The sequence below is a fragment of the Arvicola amphibius genome, chromosome 10, assembly GCF_903992535.2.
Source record: "Arvicola amphibius chromosome 10, mArvAmp1.2, whole genome shotgun sequence".
In the NCBI taxonomy this organism is placed as follows: domain Eukaryota; kingdom Metazoa; phylum Chordata; class Mammalia; order Rodentia; family Cricetidae; genus Arvicola; species Arvicola amphibius.
Genome location: NC_052056.1, coordinates 92,291,126 through 92,310,349, shown reverse-complemented (window position 1 = coordinate 92,310,349; position 19,224 = coordinate 92,291,126). Strand labels below are relative to the sequence as shown.

At 47.7% G+C, this 19,224-nt stretch overlaps 1 protein-coding gene across 2 annotated transcripts in view; it reads left to right on the top strand.

Moving 5' to 3' along the window:
• The first annotated feature begins 1,547 nt into the window (after positions 1 to 1,547).
• Positions 1,548 to 19,224, top strand: part of Rcc1l (RCC1 like) — a 30,722-nt gene continuing 13,045 nt past the window's right edge. For both annotated transcript variants that reach the window (XM_038346573.1, XM_038346572.1), the window contains exons 1-7: positions 1,548 to 1,917; positions 7,012 to 7,141; positions 10,955 to 11,083; positions 11,874 to 11,940; positions 13,003 to 13,054; positions 14,239 to 14,323; positions 15,513 to 15,694. In XM_038346573.1, the coding sequence (XP_038202501.1) occupies positions 1,603 to 1,917; positions 7,012 to 7,141; positions 10,955 to 11,083; positions 11,874 to 11,940; positions 13,003 to 13,054; positions 14,239 to 14,323; positions 15,513 to 15,694 (960 nt within the window). In that variant the 5' untranslated portion in view covers positions 1,548 to 1,602. The remainder of the gene's footprint in view (positions 1,918 to 7,011; positions 7,142 to 10,954; positions 11,084 to 11,873; positions 11,941 to 13,002; positions 13,055 to 14,238; positions 14,324 to 15,512; positions 15,695 to 19,224) is intronic.

Genomic DNA, 19,224 nt, shown 5'->3' with positions numbered 1-19,224 from the left:
GCTGGCTCAGCATGCAGGATCCTCTGGGTTCTGTTCCAGGACTGCATAAACTGGGTGTGCTGCTGCATGCCAGAACCTCTAGTGCTGAGGATAGGAAAGAAGATCAGGAGTTCAAGGCCATCCTGGGCTACACAGTGAACTTATGCTCAGCCTGGGCTACATGAATCCCATCTGAAGAAAGAAAATAAGTTCCTGTTTATCAAGCAATATACAGTGAGGATGAGCAAAGAGCCAGGGAGGAAAAGGTTTGCTCTCTGCATTAGAGCCTGGCATTTGGGATGCCCTGTCATGGACTTTAGCCCTTTGTTTTGTTTTTTTTTAATTTTTAATTTTTTTTATTGTTTTTTTGAGACAGGGTTTCTCTGTGCAGCTTTGGTTGGCTTTGAACTCACAGAGATCTGCCTGTCTTTGTCTCCTGACTGCTGGGATTAAAGGCAGGTACTTTGTTTTAAAAAAACAATCTCATTTCATAGACTGAAAATTTCCGTTTAGCCTTTCATTCTGAAGCTGAGATCCAAGGGGCTAAGAAAGACACACAGAATTCAGGAACAGTTCAACCAGGGTTGAATATGGTAATCCCAACACTGAGGCTGAGGTAGGAGAATTGCAGTGAGTTAGAGGCTAGCCTGGGCTACAGAGTGAGACCCTGTCTCAAAAAAAAAAAAAAAATCAGAGAGTTGGAGAGGGGCTCATCAGTTAAGAACATTGTTTGGTTTCCCTGAGGACCAGGGTTCTGTTTCTAATATTCAGAAGGGCGCTATCAACTGTAACTCTAGTTACATGGTGCACAGACATACTTGCAGGCAATACAGCCATATACATGAAATAAAGTCTCCAAAATAAAATACATCAACCAACCAGCGCTGGGCATGGAGACACACACTTTAATTTCACCACTTGGGAGGCAGAGGCAGGCAGACGTCTGAATTGAGGCTAACCTGATCTACATAGCAAGTTTCTGGCTAATTAGGGCTAAATGAGACCCTGTCTCAAACAAGCAAACAAAAAAAATATTAAAAGCTTTCTTCTCTTCCAGGCTGGCTTCCAAATTGCAGCAATTTGCCTCAGCCCTCGAACTGGGGTTACAGATGGGGTAACAGGCTACCGTTCCCATTTTCACTTCGGTGAGATAAGCATCTAGAATGCTTCCTCTAACTCCTTTCAATATTTATAAAAACAATTCGTGGGGCTGGGAGAGTGGTTCAGTGTTGGCCTATACCCTAAATACGTGTGAGGTTCTGGGTTCAATCCCCAGCAAATTGAAATTCCTAGAACTTGAAAAGGGGCAGGAAGAAGCATAGGGCGGCAACACTTCACAGGCATCTTCAAATAACACTGGGACACTCATTTAAGTCCCCTGCTCATGGATAACGACGGTAAAGCTATAGATTTCCCACAGTGTTTGCTTTCATTTAGGAGTAGCTCTGGTAGGACCTCCTCAAAGACTTTACCATTTGCCAATAGTAAATATGGCTGCCTTTCCTTAAGAGCTTCGCCTTCAGCCAGTAGTAAGTATGGCCGCATCTACTTCCGCCAGGCCAGGGGGGTCAAGGGTAACGCAAGATGGCGGCGCCCATAAGCGGCTAAGGCGCGGAGCGGAGGATGCTGGCGGTGGCCGGGACTCTTCTGGGGCGGCGGCTGAGGTGGCCGGCACCGGCCCGCGAGCACTGGAGAGCGGCCGGGAGCTCACGGAGCCGGCGTGAGGCGGCCGAGGCAGAGGCGGACGCTCCGGTGTTCCAGTATGTGGGCGAGCGCGCGGTCCGCGCCGATCGGGTCTTCGTATGGGGCTTCAGCTTCTCGGGGGCTCTCGGAGTGCCCAGCTTCGTGGTGCCGGCCTCGGGGCCCGGACCCCGCGCTGGGCTGCGGTCCCGACGGAGAATCCAGCCGGTACCTTACCGCCTGGAGCTGGACCATAAGGTGAGGGCCCCGGCATCCTTACGGCCTTCCGTAGGGTACGTTCTTTCCTAGGTGGCCGGACTTCCGGGAGCTTGATTTCCTAGTTCCTGGCATTTTTGGGGAAGGCCAAGAAGATTGTTTATTTCAGTCCTCTGCTTTTGACTGCTGAACTTGCTTCTGTGTCTTAGCATTTTTGTGTGTGTGTGTGCGGTTTGCTTGTGGCTAGAGAAAGTTTTGTGTCTTCGTTTATTTTTCTTGCCAGATTGCATAGGTTGACAACCACACCAGGTGTTCTGCCCATCTTGGATTATTTGCTCAGCACGCCAGGAGACTCGCCTTCAGTTACTGGGGAAGAAAGGGGGTTCCAGAGGGGTTAAGAAAAGTCCAAAGCCTGTTTATGTTGCATTTGTTTAACATGTAAAGATGTGTCGCTTTGCCTGCCTAAGGCACCGAATTGGTTTAATAAAAAGCTAGCTAGGGGCCGGGCGGTGGTGGCTCACGCCTTTAATCCCAGCACTCGGGAGGCAGAGGCAGGCGGATCTCTGTGAGTTCGAGACCAGCCTGGTCTACAAGAGCTAGTTCCAGGACAGGCTCCAAAGCCACAGAGAAACCCTGTCTCGAAAAACCAAAAAAAAAAAAAAAAAAAGCTAGCTAGGCAATAGAGGGATTGGCGGGGCTGACAGACAGAATGATTAGGAGGAGAGAAGAGAGCAAGAAGAACAGGGGAGATCCCCAGGGCCAGGCAACTACCAGCCAGCCAGCTGGACATGGAGTAGGAAATACAGAATGAAAGAAAGGTAAAAAGCCTCAAGGCAAAATGTAGATGAAAAGAAACAGATTATAAATTATAAGAGCTAGTAGGACAAGCTTAGGATAAGGCCGAGCATTCATAACTAATAATAAGTCTCTGGTTATGATTTGTGAGCTGGTTAGTGGGCTAAAAAGAAAGCCTGCTGCAGTTGTGAGCCTCCATGGTAAGGTGCTGGGAATCAAACCCAGGTCCTCTGAAAGGGCTAGACGTGTTCTTTACCACTGAGCCATCCATCTCTCCAACCTGTTCTTTATTTTGTTTCATTTTTTTTCAAGACAGGGACTCTCTATTATGTAGCTCTGGATGTCCTGAAATTCACTTTGTAGACCAGGTTGGCCTAGAACTCCCAGAGATCCACCCAACCCTGCCTTCTGAGTGCTGGGATTGAAGGTGTGCTTCATTAGGCCTGCCTCCAGCCCCTGTGCTTACAGACTTTTGTGCGTTTCTTAGTGTTTTCTATGTGCAGGTGGCCTGTGGATAGAGGTAGCTTTCTGTCCTTCTTTCTAATTGGATGATGCTTTTCTTTTTTTCTTTTTTTTTTTTGCTTGATTTAATGGCGTGAGGGTGGGGGTATAGTGTTAAATTGAATTAGTAAAAGCTAACTTTTTTTTTAATTTTAGTATACAATATATGCCTTCAGGCCAGAAGAAGGCACCGGACCTCATTACAGATGGTTGTAAGCCACCATGTGGTTGCTGGGAATTGAACTCAGGACCTTTGGAAGAGCAGGCAATGCTCTTAACCGCTGAGCCATCTCTCCAGCCCCAAAAGCTAACATTTTTTATTTTCACTTTGAGACAGTGTTGATAACCCACGATGGCCTCAATCTCAGTGTGTAGTCCAGACTGACGTTAGAGTTGTGATCCCCCTGCTTCATTACCCTCCATGCTGGGACTGCAGGTGTTTGCCACCAGATGCCGTCTTATCTAGTATAATTCTTGCTTGTTGGGCAAACATTTATGAACCTCTTCGTAGACTGTGGCTGAGGTCCCCTTCTGCTATGTCATCCTGTCAGGCTCTCACTTTAGCTGACACTGCTAGATACTGGTCAGAGCCTTTCACACTTGAGCAGATTAGCTGGTGCCATGAGCCCGTCAAATATTTGTTGAGTGTTAAATAAACAGGCATCGCTAAGCATGAGAATAATCTTCATGTGCTGAGCATAATGTTTTTTGTTTTTTTTTTTGTTTGTTTTTTTTTTTGTTTTTGAGACAGAGTTTCTCTGTGTATAACAGCCCTGGTTGTCCTGCCTCAAACTCTCAAGAGAGAGTTCCTCCTAAGTGCTGGGATTAAAGGCGTTCACCACCACTGCCTGGTTCTGGGCATAATTTTTTAGACCTATAATTTTTTGTTTATTTTTTTTTTGTGTGTATGTTTTGCTTGTGTATTTGTCTGTGTATTGCTTGCATGCCTGGTGCCCACAGAGGCCAGAAGAGGGCATCAGATCCCATGGAACTGGAGCTGTGGCCCGTTGTGAGCAGCCACATGGGTGCTGGGAACGGAACTTGAATCTTTTCCCTTTTCTCTCATGCAGTCCAGTTAGCTTCAGCCTCCCATGTGGGTCATCTCTGTGGATCTCAAGCTGTGTCAGAAATTTGGTGGCTCCAGGAGGCTAGAAAATAAGGGTTTTGAGCAGAAGGATGGTGGTATATATGTCTTGTATGAATCTTAGAAGGGAAACTGTCGGGCTGCAAAAGTGGTTCAGCAGTTAAGAGTACTTCCTGAGTACCTGGGTTCAATTCCCAGCACCCACATGGCAGCTTACAACTGTCTGTAATTCCAGTTTCAGGGGATTGGATACACTCACACCAATGTATGTTGAATAAAATAAATTTTAAAAAAAAGAAGGGAAGGGCTGGAGAGACGGCTCAGAGGTTAAGAGCATTGCCTGCTCTTCCAAAGGTCCTGAGTTCAATTCCCAGCAACCACATGGTGGCTCACAACCATCTGTAATGGGGTCTGGTGCCCTCTTCTGGCCTGCAGGCATACAGACAGAGAGAATGTTGTATACATAATAAATAAATAAATATAAAAAAAAAAAAAGAAGGGAAACTCACAAGGTGAAAATAGGGTCATGTCACTTTGTTCAGTTGTGGCTGTCCTGGAACTCACTCCATAGATCAGGCTGACCTCAAACTCAGGTCCGCCTGCTTCTCCCTGTGTTGGGATAAAAGCTGTGTGCGCCACTGCCCTGCTGACATGTCACTGTTACTTTTGATGGCATGATTATACAAAGCATCAACAATTCTTTTTCTAAGTTTGTTTTTTCAAGATAGGGTTTCTCTCTATCGCCTCTACTGTCGTGGATGTCACTCTGTAGACCAGGCTGGCCTCTGTTTCCTGAATGCTGTGTTCAAAGGTGTATACCACCACCACCTGGCAACAAATTTTAATAACAAATTTAGCTAAGAAGTTGTGGAGATGGTTGAGCAGGTAACAGTGTGTACTGCCGAGGAGCACCTGAGTTCACTTCCCAGCACCCCAGCAGGGTGGCTCATAGTCACCTGTGACTCCAGCTGCAGGAAGTCCAGCACCTCTTCTGCACTCTGAAGGTACTCGAGTGCATGTGTGCATAGGCACGCACAGACACATCAGTGAAAATAGTAACTAAAAAGAAGTAGTTAGCTAGAACTAAAAACAAAAAGTATGCCTGGCCAGTTGTGGCTCATGTCTGCAATGGCAGCAGTTAGGAGGCTGAGGCAGGAGGATTAGGAAGAGTGATACTCTTGCATTTTTGTTTAGGATCCAGTGAAATTCAAAGGGGTTCTTTGAGGGAGTTGGTGGGTCTCTGGTAAACTCAGCTGCTGAGAGACTGTGGGGTGACACTAGGCTGGGAGTGTATAATATGGGACATCAGGTGTGAAGTCGAGGGCAACCCCTGCTAGCTTGGGGTGTAGCTGTGGGTCGTATGGGCTGTGGGTCGTGTGGAGACGATTGATTTTAGAATGAACCCCTGGGTTCAGGTTACCTCTGCCCCAGTTAGACTTAGTGCTCCCACCAGAAGTGACGTTTCCATCCCAAGTTGAGTTGCCCCAGTCAGTGAAACTGAGGACCGGTGATGGTTTAGGTGAAAGACTGAACAAAGATGTGGGTGCTGTTAGTGTGTCAAGTTCACAGCAGCTATGACAACACCTCTGCATGCCCATGGGTTGAAGAGGTAGCAGTGTCGCATGGGCAGCGCTCTGGAATGAGACCCTGCACATCATTGGCGATGTCCAGTGCTGTTTACCAGAAAGGCTTTGGATGTATGACAACAACCCAGAGAGGAGGGCTTCTGTCATATCATTTTGTGTGCCTGTGGATGAAGGGGTGTGTGCGCGTGGACGCATGTGCCCATGCATGCACAGGCAGAGGCTGGACTGTCTTCGTCTGTAGCTCTGCATTATTCTCTTGAGGTAGGATCTCTCACTGAACTGGAAACCCTCAATCTTGCTGGACTGACTGGCCAGTGAACTCCTGGGATGTTCCTGTCTCTGCCCCGTAACTGAGATTACAGCCATGCCAGACTTTCGCATGGGTGCTGGGAATCTGAGTTCAGGTCCTCAAGCTTGCAGAACCAGCCCTCTTACCTACTGAGCCTTCTCTCCAGCCCCTCATCTCCTTTAAAAAAATTCGAATATTTATTCTTTTGTGTGTGTGTGTGTGTGTGTGTGTGTGTGTGTGTGTGTGAAACACATGCTGGTGTGTCATAGCACACTTGTAGAGGTCAGAGGACAGCTTGCAGGAGTCTGTTCTCTCCTTCCACCATATGGTTCTGGGGACTGATCTCAGATCATCAAGTTCAAGTGGTAAGTACCTTTATCTCTTAGGTCATCTGCCTCAGCCTTGCTTTCCTCTTTTAGAGAGGACTCTCTAGAGAGGATAAATAATCCCTCTCAAGATACGCAGCTGGTAGGGGTGGGCCCGAGAGTCACACTAAGACGCCATGCTGGACCGTGTCATGGTGAGTGTGATGAAAGTGCCCAGTGCATGAAGTGTGCACAGAAGGAAGAAAGAGACGGCTAGCACGGCACGGGGAGGACTCCCGGTCGCTGTAGGACGACATAGCGCATGTAAATAGCTCGGCACTTTGTTTGTTTGCTTCGTTTTTCAAGACAGGGTTTCTCTGTGTACCTTTGTAACCTGTCCTGGACCTCTCTTTGTAGACCAGGCTGGCCTCGAACTCACAGAGATCCGCCTGCCCCTGCCTCCCGAGTGCTGGAATTAAAGGCATGCGCCACCACTGCCTGGCAGTTTGTCACTTCTTGCTGAAAGAACTGACATCACAAATCAGTCCGTGGTGCATTGTGGGAACTCTTTTTCAGATTTCCTCTGCTGCCTGTGGCTATGGATTCACACTGCTGTCCTCCAAAACCAAGGACATTACGAAAGTTTGGGGCATGGGACTCAACAAAGATTCTCAAATTGGATTCCACAGAAGCCGGAAGGATAAAAGTAAGCAGGTATCCTTGCCATAAGCTAGAGCAGCAAATGAAGAGGGGTGTGTTGGTGTATCCCAACAGAGGCTGAGGGAGGAGAAGAAGCTTGAGTTGGAGGCCAGTCTGGGCTACATATCAAAACCTCAAGGGTTGAAGCCAGGTCTTGTTTTGGAATATTATTTTAACTGGGCAAAGATGTGTTACATTTGTTTGTGCTGCAAAAATACTACTTCAGCTGTGTAAAGGTGTGTTACTTTTGTTTCTGCTGCATTTGTTTAATTATGTAAAGATGTGTTGCGTCTGTTTCACCTTATTTGCCAGGCACCTGATTGGTCTAAGAAAGAGCTGAATGGCCAATAGCTAGGCAGAGAAAGGCTAGGAGGGGCTGGCAGGCAGAGAGAATAAATCGGAGAAGAAAAAGAGAAAAAACAGGAAGAAAAGAGAGAATGAGGGTCATGTCTGGGGCAAGAAACCAGGCAGCCACCAGCCAGCCAGACGGGAGAAGCAGTGAAAGTAAGACATTCAAAAGTAAAGTCTTGAGGCAAAAGGTAGATAAAGGGAAACAGGTTAAATTAAAAGAACTAGCCAGAAGTGAGCCTAAACTAGGCCAAGCATTTATAACTAATAGGAAGTCTCCATGTCATGATTTGGGAGCTGGTTGGTGGACCAAAAGAAGAAGCCTGGTATAAGGTGCAGTGGTGAACACCTATTTGAAATCCAGGATCTGGTGTTCAAAGTCACTTTAGCCTTATAGTGCGTTTGAGGCCAGTCTGGATTACCTGAGACCTGTCTTAAAACAAGACAGCCACCCAAACCCAAATTAGATGGAGTCTTGGGGGATGTTTGCAACCCCTGGATTAAGTCATTTTTCAGTCTCTTTGGTAACAACATGGAATGGTTAGACAAAAAGTGTAGTGATATTTCATTTGTATTTTAATAATTAAAGCTTGCCTGAAGACCAGAATGTAAAACAGCCACACTAGTCAGCCATAGAGGCCGGGTGGTGGTGGTGCACACCTTTAATCCCAGAACTAGAGAGGAGTATAAAATGGGAAGAGACAGGAACTCGCTCTCTTTCAGTCTGAAGATTTCACAGAGGCAAGAGCTCTCCAGTTGCCGGGCGGTGGTGGCGCACGCCTTTAATCCCAGCACTTGGGAGGCAGAGGCAGGCGGATCTCTGCGAGTTCGAGGCCAGCCTGGTCTACAAGAGCTAGTTCCAGGACAGGCTCTAAAACTACAGTGAAACCCTGTCTCGAAAAACCAAAAAAAAAAAAAAAGAAGAGCTCTCCAGTGGCTGGCTGCTCTGCTTTTCTGAGCCTCAGGTTGAACCCCAGTATCTGTCTCTGGGTTTTTATTAATCGTGCTACAGAAAAGAGGTGAGCACTTGCGGACCTGTGTGTCGCTTCGCATTCTGAAATGCCTAGAGTGTGGGCTGTTGCTATGACTCAGTGGGTCAAGACCCTTGCTGCCAAACCGGAAAACTCGAGTTTGACCTGGGACCCAGGTGGTGGAGGGAGAAAGCTGACTGTCACCTTGTCCTCTGATGCCACATGCATACTGTGGCACATGGATATCTGTATTCACACACTAAGTGAAATCCAAACGTTTAAAAGACTGAATGAAGTCATTAAGATAGAGGCTTTACTCCAAGCGCTGGAAACTTCAATTATAATGTTAGGAAGAGGGCCTGTAGAGATGGTTCAGCAGCTACTGAGCATGTACTGTTCTTCTCGAGAACTTGAGTTTGGTTTCTAGCACCTGCTAGGCTGCTCAAAATTGAACACTCAGCTCCAGAGGGTCCAGCACTCTCCTCTGGTCTCCAGAGACACCACACTCATGTGTGTGCACACAGAGACATGCACATACACATAATTAAAAATAAATCTTTAAAAGATATTAGAAATGGCCTGGTGGTGGCGGCGCATATCTTTAATCCTAGCACTTGAGAGGCAGAGGCAGGTGGATTTCTGTGAGTTCGAGGCCAGCCTGGTCTACAAGAGCTAGCTCCAGGACAGGCTCCAAAGCTACAGAGAAACCTTGTCTTGGAAACAAAACAAAACAAAACAAAACAAACAAACAAACAAAAAATTAGAAATGGCCAGATGGTAGTGATGCAATTTTTTTAAAAAGTAGATTCAATAATTACACTTTAGTTCTGTTATTACTATATTTCCCCCTTTTAAAAGGGGGATTTTATTTATTTATTTATTTATTTATTATGCATAAAACATCCTGCCTTAATGTGTGCCTGCAGGCCAGAAGAGAGCACCAGATCTCATTACAGATGGTTGTGAGCCAGTACATGGTTGCTGGGAATTGAACTCAGGTCCTCTGGAAGAACAGTCAATGCTCTTAACCACTGAGCCATCTCTCAAGCCCTAGTGATGCAATTTTTAATTTTAGCACTTGGGAAGCAGAGGCAGGCAGATCTGTGAGTTTGAGGCCAGCCTGATCTGCATAGTTCTAGGCTAGCCAGGGCTACGTAGTGACATCCTGCTTCAAACAACAAGTTAGAAATAGTTTAGAGTGCTTTTTTAAAATTGTGTTTGAGACAGGGTCTCACTACATAGCTGACTGGCCCGGAGCTTGCTATGTAGCCCAGCCGGCTTTGAACTCCCAGAGAGCCACTTGCCTGTTTCTGGAGAGCTGGGATTGAAGCAGTGCACCACCACACCCACTCAGTATAGTGGTGTGGCTGTGACTGGTGGCAAGGTCCTTACCCAGCATCCATCACGCCCTGGGTTCCATCCCCGTGCAGCTTAACTGTGGGTGAGCATCTTCAGTCCCAGGGCTTGGGAAGTGGAGGCAAAGAGGGTTTGCTCTGTAGATGAGGGTAGCCTCGCACTCCTGATCCTCCTGCCTCTGCCTCTTCTCCAGCTCTTTTTTTTTTATTATGTTTAGGGGTGTGTGAAGGGCGTATGTGCCACACTGTGTGCAGAGGTCAGAGGACAACTTGCGGGAGTTGGTTCTCTCTCCGCCATGTGAGTCCTGAGGACTGACCTCGGGTTGCCAGGCTCAGTTTCGAGCGCCTTTACCAGCTGCGCTGTTTTTCTGGCTGGCCTCTGTATCCTGAGTACTGGCATCACAGCCGTGACTCTCTAGTTGAAAAAGTTAATTTCTTTCTTTTATTCACTTCCTGGTCCTTTTAGATAGACTGCTTCTTCCCCTCTCACAGTTCTAATTTAATTTGTTTCTCTCTCTCTCTCCTCTGTGTGTGTGTGTGTGTGTGTGTGTTGTATGTTGCTGGTGATCAAATCTTGTGCAGCTAGATTATTGGCCCACGAGAGTGATTTATTTATTCAGGTTTTATTGAAACTAGGACTCCATCTGTAGCTCCCCGCCTCAGCATCCTGAGTTCTGGGACTGTTAGGGCCAACTTTTTTTTTTTTCCTAAGACAGGGTTTCTCTTTGTAGCCTAGGCTGTCCTGGAACTCATAAAGATCCTTCTGCCTCTGCCTCCCGAGGGCTGGGATTAAATGCGTGCACCAGCACATCTTTGTCTTTTCCTTTTTAAAATGGGTTTCATATCGCACAGGCAGGTTTTGAACTCACTGCTCATCCGGGGATGGAGCCCAGGTCTATGTGTATGTTAGGGAAGCATTCTGAGCTTCCACCCCAGTCCCGATTTCTTTGAGGAGGCGAATCCAGTGTATAGGACCTGCCTGTGGTGTGGAGGCAGTACGGGAGGACAGGCTGGGAATCCGGCTTCTCAGGCTAGCCTTGTGCAGAGCGTGCGTGCTGAGTATTGCTGAGCTCCTTCCTGTCAGGTTTCTGTAAGAGCTGAGGCGGCTGAATCAGTAGCCGCCTAGTGACATGTGCTTCTCTTCAGCCAGGGGCTATGAGTACGTTTTGGAGCCCTCGCCTGTCCCACTGCCCCTCGACAGACCTCAGGAGACAAAGGTGTTGCAGGTGTCCTGCGGCCGAGCACACTCCCTTATCCTGACAGACCAAGAAGGTGGTGAGTAGTTTTGCTGAGGGCGTCTGTGTGGCTTGGTGTGGCGTCGGGTTCCCCAGCAGACTCACTGGACGGCGGGTTCGGAGGGTGGTGTTGGCGGACTCGCTAACCCTGTGCTCCCCGCGATGCTGGAAAGCTGCCACCCGCTCTGCCACTGACCTCTGCCTCAGCCTTTGCTCTTTTCTAAGATTTATTTTTAATTTTTATTCATGTGTATGTGTGTCTAAGTGTATGCTACATATGTGTCGTCTCTGCAGAGGTCAGAAGACCGTATCAGATCTCTGGAGCAGGGTGGTTGTGATTGCGCAGCGTGGGTGTTGGGAACTGAACTCGGGACCTCTGCAGGAATCAGCAAGATCTCCTAATGGCTGAACCGTCTCTGCAGCCCTACTTGTTTTTTGTTTTTCATGACTTTATTTTAAATTGTGTATGTTTATGTCTGAGTATGTATGTTTGTGGGTTCTGAGCGTGCTAACAGTGGTCATTGTGCAAACATTATTAGCCTCAAACGCCCAGCTGAACAGAAGCTCATCTATCGATGGTTTAATTCCCATTGCAGTTCTCCTGGGGTCATAGCAGTTAATTGTGACCTTCCATCCCTGGAGGTGGAAGCGGGTCTGGAAGAGAAGCCCTGCTGCTCTCATGGGCTGCTGCAGGGGCTGGGGTGTGGGAGAGGGAGACCTAGGACAGTGAGGTTGAGCAGGCCAGGACCACCTATGTTAGCCCCTCCACTCCTGATGTGGTGGGACCCTGGGGCCCTCAGAGCTGACCTGACTGCCGGGCTGTGCTTCAGTCTTCAGCATGGGGAACAATTCCCACGGGCAGTGTGGACGGAAGGTGGTGGAGGACGAAGTGTACAGGTGAGTCTGATAGCGCTGCTTTCCCCATGAGGGGGGGAGGCTGGGCGACACACCTCTGAAGGCTCCTAATTATTCTGGACGTACACCTGAGTGTAGGGCCTGGTCCTTAATACTGAGGAGGGAGTGCTTACCTTAGCAGAGGCTCCATCGTTTGTAGGGTGAGATCAAGATGTGTAAAGCTGTTAAAACTTTCTATGTTGTGTGTATGAACGTGCGTGTGCGTACACGCGCATGTCCCCATCATGTGTGGTGGTCAGAGGACAACTTGCAGGAGTCAGTTCTAACCTCCTACCATGTGACTTCTGGGGACAGAACTCAGGTTTGTTGAGTTTGGTGGCAAGTGCCTTTACCTACTGAACCGTCTTGTTAGGTCCCGCAATTTTTTCATTTTTCTAGAGACAGATTTTCACTGTGTGTCCTTGATTGGTCTGTAAATTTCTGTCTCAGGCTGGCCTTGAACGCACAGAGATCCACCTACCTCTGCCTCCCAAGTGCTGGGATTAAAGTGTGTACCATTATGTCTGGCTGTTCTCAATTTATTTTTGAATTTTTTTTCACTTTATTAAATTAATCTTAAAAAACTTCCCTCTTTTTAATTTAGTGTTGGAAGTATTTTCCCGAGCCAGGCATAGTGGTGAATGGCTGTGATCCCAGCATTTAGGAAGCACAAACAGGAGAGTTGAAAATTCCTGGCCTGGCTGCAGTTTATGCAGACCTTATCTCCAAAGATAAAAACAAAGGGTTATGGGTAGGGTGTGGTAGAGCAAGCCTCTAGTCCCGGCACCCAGGAGGCAGAGGCCAATGGATCTCTGAGGCCAGCCTGGTCTATAGAGTGAGTTCCAAGACAGCCAGAGTTGTGTAACAGAGAGGTCCTGTCTCAAAAACAAACAAACACACACAAACTGCCCCACATTTGACCTTGAGAACTGTTCTAATGTTTGTGCCTGTGGGGACCTGATTGTGCAGGTAGGACTACAGGAGGGAGGATGCTGGGTGGGGCCCAGCCTGTGCTGTGCTCACGGCTGCCTCTGTTCTTTCTTCCCAATTTGTTCCTGGCTGCAGTGAGAGTCACAAAGTGCACAGGATGCAGGACTTTGATGGACAGGTGGTTCAGGTAAGAGGCTTAGGCTGAAGATCTCTAGGCCTGTCTCTGGGGTGCTTTTGAAAGGGTGCAGGGTGCACAGGGTGATGTCATATTTGTTGTTGGACTTCTCTGCATGTCTTAGGGGCACTGTGATTGTGATGAAGCACCATGACCTTAAACAATCTGGGAAGGAAAGGGTTTGTTTGGCTTAGGCTTCCATATCACTGTTCATCATGGAAGGAAATCAGGACAGGAACGCAGGGCAGCAATCTGGAGGCAGGAGCGGATGCCAGAGGCCATGGAGGGGCGCTGTTTGCTGGCTTTCTCCTCATGGCTTGTTCAGCCTGCTTTCTTACAGAACCCAGGACCACCAGCCCAGGGGTGCCCACAGGCTTGCTTAAGAGCACATTCTTTGTTTTTTCAGATAGGGGTTCCCTGTGTATCCTTGGCTGTCGAGAAACTCACTCTGTAGACCAGGCTGGCCCCAGATTCACAGCAATCCTCCTGCTTCTGCCTCCCGAGTGCTGGGATTAAAGATGTGTTCTACCATGCCAAGCTAAGCCCAATCTTATGTTGAAGGCATTTTTCTCAATTGAGGCTTCCTCTTCTCTGATGCCTCTAGCTTGCATCAAGTTGACCTAAAACAGCACACTGGATAGAGATTAGTCGAAACTGACTTACCACAGGTCAGAACCGATGCTAGAATGTAGATGCAGGGTAGAAGTGAAGGGGATGTAGCAGGATTAGGGGTAAGGTTGCAGTAGAGTGGAGTTCTTCTTGAACTGGCTTCATAGGCCTGGGAATGTGAGTTCAAGTCCCTGCTTCTCCACTTACTGAGTGACTTTGGGTAGGTCACTAAACTTCGGGGATTCCATTTGTTAGGGCGTCTCGACTGTTGCCTTAGCACAGCTCCTGGTGCAGCAGCTGTCCTGTGAGTTAGGAGGGGAAGTGTGGCATCTTACTGTACTGTGGATAGGCGGTCCTGTGGTGTGGAGCCACAGGAGAGCCCTGGGGTGTGCATGGTGCCTTCCAGAGAAGTGTGAAGTGGGCAGAGACAGCCCATTCCTACAGGGAAGGTTACAGAGTGGAGGTGGGGAGGACAGATGGGAGGTCAGTGTGGGGGTGGAGGAGGGAAGAACTGATAGAGGATCCACTCCTCCCCCCCCCAGGCTTGGCTGCCTAGGCACAAACAGCACTGTCTCTGTGTCTTCCAGGTTGTCTGTGGTCAGGACCACAGCCTGTTCCTCACAAACAAAGGGGAAGTCTATTCTTGTGGATGGGGTGCCGATGGACAGACAGGTAGGTTCTTGTCCCCTTGGGGAGGTGAAAGATCTTGGTCTGTGGCCTCTGCAGTCATTGTGGACTGTAGGGTTTATGGTCTAGATTTGGGTCTTCTGGGCACTGCCATCTTTTACGTCTTTTCCTGTTCCTTTTGCTGCTGGTTTCCATAGAAACAAACCAAGACGGTGTCAGAGGTTCCTTGGCACTGTTGTCAGTAGCAGAGCCCTGGGCCTCATTCATCCCAGCGAGTGGAGTCTGGAGGAGCAGGCTTGTCTGTTGCCTCTGCTGACTCATGACTCATTCCAGTAGTACCCGATCCCCTCAGGGGCTTAGTGACTTGATTATGAACTTGTGTTTTATTGAGTCTAATTTGTGGGAACCTTCAGGACCTGCATTAGAGAGCATTCCTCTAAAAGGCATTTCATTGGCCCTGGCCTGGTACCAGGGCTTCTGCTTTTCTGAGATCCTGGTTTACCCAAGAGTCTGTGTTTGGCCAGCTGCCTAATAAGGTCTTGTGTTGCCTAGGTGGCATCTAATTCCTGGCCTGAGTGGCCTCTTCCGTTTGCCTGCTGAGTCTACATGTACATGAACCTACAGGTGCATGCCACTGTGCCTGACTTCTGTATGGACTAGCAAGCCCAAGAGTGTTAGAAACTGCTTCTCACTGGGCCAAGAGAAGCTCATTGGTCGTTCCATCCCAACAGCACATAGAAGAAAGGCTGTAATTGCTTCTAATTTATGCAAACTCTAAAAGCTTCATCATATAATGCTAGTTCATCTTCAAAAATTTTCTAACTTGGCTTTTGGGAATTTTGTTTGAGGGTTTGCTCTTTCTCCTTCTTTCCTTCCTTCCTTCCTTCCTTCCTTCCTTCCTTCCTTCCTTCCTTCCTTCCTTCCTTTCTATTTAGTCCTGTCTATCCTGGAACTTTCTGTGTAGATCAGGCTGGCTTTGAATTTACAGAGGCCTCCTTCCTTTGTCTCCCACATTTGTTGAGGGCCTGTTTCTAATCTAAGGCTGTCCTGGAACTCACCATCCTCCTGTCCTCAGTCTTTCCACTTAATTTAGACCTAAAAATTCCTAGGGTGTTTAAAGTAGACTGGATACGACTTTGTTGTTTGTCCTCTTTGGTGCAAAGTGCTACCCATGTGCCTGTCCTTCCCTAAGTCTCCTATGTCTGTGAGCTAATGCATGTTTCCTACTATGCAGGCCTGGGTCACTACAACATCACCAGCACACCCACCAAGCTGGGCGGAGACCTTGCTGGGGTGACGGTTGTTCAGGTTGCCACCTACGGTGATTGCTGCTTGGCTGTGTCCTCAGATGGAGGTGTCTTTGGCTGGGGAAATTCTGAGTACCTGCAGCTGGCCTCGGTCACAGACTCCACTCAGGTGTGTAGCCTGGTGTCACACTGCCTCTGCTCTGCTGTCTCCTTAGCGCCCCAGAAAGAGGAGGTCTGAGGCCACTGCGGCTAGCTGGCCCTGGCTTAACCCTTAAGACAGTGTTTTTATTTTTGTGTGCTTTGTGTGTGTGTGTGTGTGTGTGTGTGTGTGTGTGTGTGTGGTGTGTGTGTGCATGTTTTGCATGTGTGCACATGTACATGTGGAGGCCTGTGATTGATCTTGGGAACCATCCTTGAATATCCTTCCATTATATTGATTGAGGCAGGGACTCTTAATTAGACTCAGAGCTTATCAATATAGTTTGTCTTGCTGGGCAGCTTGCTCTGGGTATCCCTCATGTTGGCCTTTAGAGGCTGGAGTCACAGGCAGACTACTGGGGATCTATCTGGTCTCGAGTCCTCAGGCCTACAGGCAAGCACTTTAACCACTGAGCCATTTCCCCAGCCAGTATGTGTGTGCTTTGAGACAAGGTCTTGCTGCACAGATCTGGCTGGCCTCAATTTGTAACACTGTTCTTGCCTCTGCCTCCTGATTGCTGCCATCTCAGGCAAGTGCCAGCACATCCAGCTAAGATAGTGCATCAAGTTTATCTCTCCTCTTATTCCTTCTTTCTTTCCTTCCTGCCTGCCTTCCTTCCTTCCTTCCTTTTTTTTTTCTTCTTTTCCGAGACAGGGTTTCTCCCTGTCGCCATGGATCCTGTCCTGGAGCTCACTCTGTAGACTAGGCTGTCCTTGAACTCACAGAGATCCACCTGCTTCCCTCTTCTGAGTGCTGGGATTAAAGCACTAGCTTCCCCCACCTATTTCTAAAAGGCATATGAGACAGTGTATGCATGTGCCCACAGTGTCATAGAATCTCTGCCCTAGTGCAGCATATATGTAGCTAGGCTTGATGACAAGGTGGAAATTACCCTGGCTGTGTAGTGAAACAACAGAACAACGCACACCTGTAATTCCAGCACCCAGGAGTTGGAGTCATCTCGGCTACAGAGTAAGTGTGAGGCCAGCCTGGCTACCTGACACCCTGTCTCAACAAGTTAAAAGAAAATACAGGCGCCAGAGCATGCAGACCCTAAACATACAAGCTGTCACTGAGGCCAGCCTTGGCTCATGGTCTGTCTCCCCAGTGCTGGGAGTACAAGTCTGTGCTGCCATGCCCAACTGGCTTTAACAGTTTATTAAGGACTATTTTGAACATAAACAAAAAGTAGAGATTATTTTGCAACTAACATCTTTCTTTCTTTGTTGTGGTGGGTGTGTATGTGTGTGTGTGTGTGTGTGTGTGTGTGTGTGTCTGTCTGTCTGTCTGTCTGTAGGAGGAAGGACAACCTCAGTTGTCATACCCCAGAAGCTCTCCACCTTATTTTTGAGACAGGGTCCCTCACTGAGACCTGGGCTCATTCATTAGTCTAGGTTGGCTGGATTCTGGGACTGATCTGTGTTTGCCTTCTCTGTGCTCGGATTACAAGAGCACACCCTCATACCCAGCTTTTGTGTGGGATGGGTTAGTCCTTATAGCAAGCACCTTCCTGATTGAGCTGTCTCCCCAGTCCATAACTAATACCTTTCTATTCTTCACTGACATTACTTGCCTGTGGCCAGTTCTTGGCATCTGTTTTTTTTCTTTTCTTTTTCTTTCTGAGATTTTTTTTTGAGACAGGGTTTCTCAGTGTAGCCCTGACTGTTCTAGAATTCTCAATGTATACCAGGCTAGCTGAACTCAGGGATCAGTCTGCCTCTGCCTCCCAATTGCTGGGATTTAAGGTGTGTACTATGATGCTTGGCATCCTAATGGCCAGTACTTAGTAATGAAAGTATAATTTACAAATTGTTATTCACCAATATGAAGTGTATGCAATTTATTATTTTTTTTCCTCCAACATAATATTTTTACTGATTCAGTTTAGTAGGTTTTGATTCATTTCCAAAGGTTGCAGGCTGGTGACATAGCTCAGCAGATAGAGGGGCTTGCCACCAAACCTAACGACCTGAGTTTTATCTCTGGTGAAAACAGAGATCTGACTCTCACAAGTTGCCCTCTGCCCTCCAGTGTGCTCTGTGTCATGGGTGCATGTGCATGTGTATATACACGTCGATAATAGATACATAGAATAAATTAATAAAAATTAAACATTAAACAGCTTGGCAGTGGTAGTGCACTCCTTTAATCCCAGCACTCGGGAGGCAGAGGCAGGTGGATCCCTATGAGTTTGAGGCCAGCCTGGTCTACAGAATGAGTTCAGGACAGCCAGGGCTACACAGAGAAACCTGGTCTCAAAAACCATACAAACATGGGGCTGGAGAGATGACTCAGTAGTTAGAGCACTGGCTTCTCTTCCATAAGACCTGGGTTCAATTCCTAGCACCCATATGGCCGCTCACACTGTCTGGAACTGTTCCAGGGGATCTGACTCCCTTACACAGACATACATGAAGGCAAAACACCAATACATATAAAACTGAAAACAAATAAAAATGATACAAAAAAGAAAAGAAACCATAAATTTAAACAAAAAGCTTATAACCTTTTCCCAAAGGTTTTTACTACTGTCAAACTCCCAAAGCATCTTTATCAACTCCCATAACTCACACTGCTAATGGCTAACATCTCTCGTTCTATTTCTCTGTCCAGACTTTTTGTTTTTGTTTTTGTGGTTCTGGGAATGGCACCCAGGACCTTGAGTGCACTAGGCAGGTACTGTACCACTGAGTTGCACTCCCAACACTTCACATTTTGTTTGTAACGGTGGGTCAGGAACCTGCCATGTGCAGCAGGTTTCTTGGCCCCGAGCCTGTTACCGGGTTTCACCAGGAAAGAGCTGCTTCCACCCTTCCTCTGCTGGCAGTTGTCAGGATGCAGGCTCTTTGCTGGACAAAGGCCCTGGGGCCTCACTGGAGGTTGGCCATTTGATAACTGCTGGCCAGAGCTTTCTTGATTCCTTGCCATGTGGGGCACTCCACTCTGGAGGGGTTGTTGACAGTGTGGCAGCTGGCTCCATTAGATCAGCAGATGAGAAGGCCATGTTGGATCATTTGAAGTGACAGTCCCTCACTTCTGGAATTCTGTTCAGTAGAAGCAAGTCACCTGGGTTAGCCCAAGCCCAAGTTCACCTATGGGTGCGGACAGCAGGAGACCCAGCTCCCTGGGAGCCACTGTGGAAGTGGACAATGCAGTTCTGTTTAGTTTTGTTGTTTTGCTTTGAGACAGGATCTTTCTTTTTTTAGCCCTGGCTGTTCTGGAACTTGCTGTGTAGACCAGCTTGGACCTGAGTTAATAGAGTCTGCCTGCTTCTGCCTTCTGAATGCTGGGATCAAAGGTGCATACCATCACACCCAGCTTATTTTAATGTTTTTACACTCGTTTGTTTAGAGCATGTATGTCTATGTGTGCCATGGCATGTGTGTGGTCAGAGGACAGCTTGTAAGAGCTGGTTCTCTCCTTGTATCATGCTGGTTCCTGGGATTGAACTCAGGTCGTCAAGCTTGTCAGAAAATGGGTTTATTTTCTGAGCTATCTCA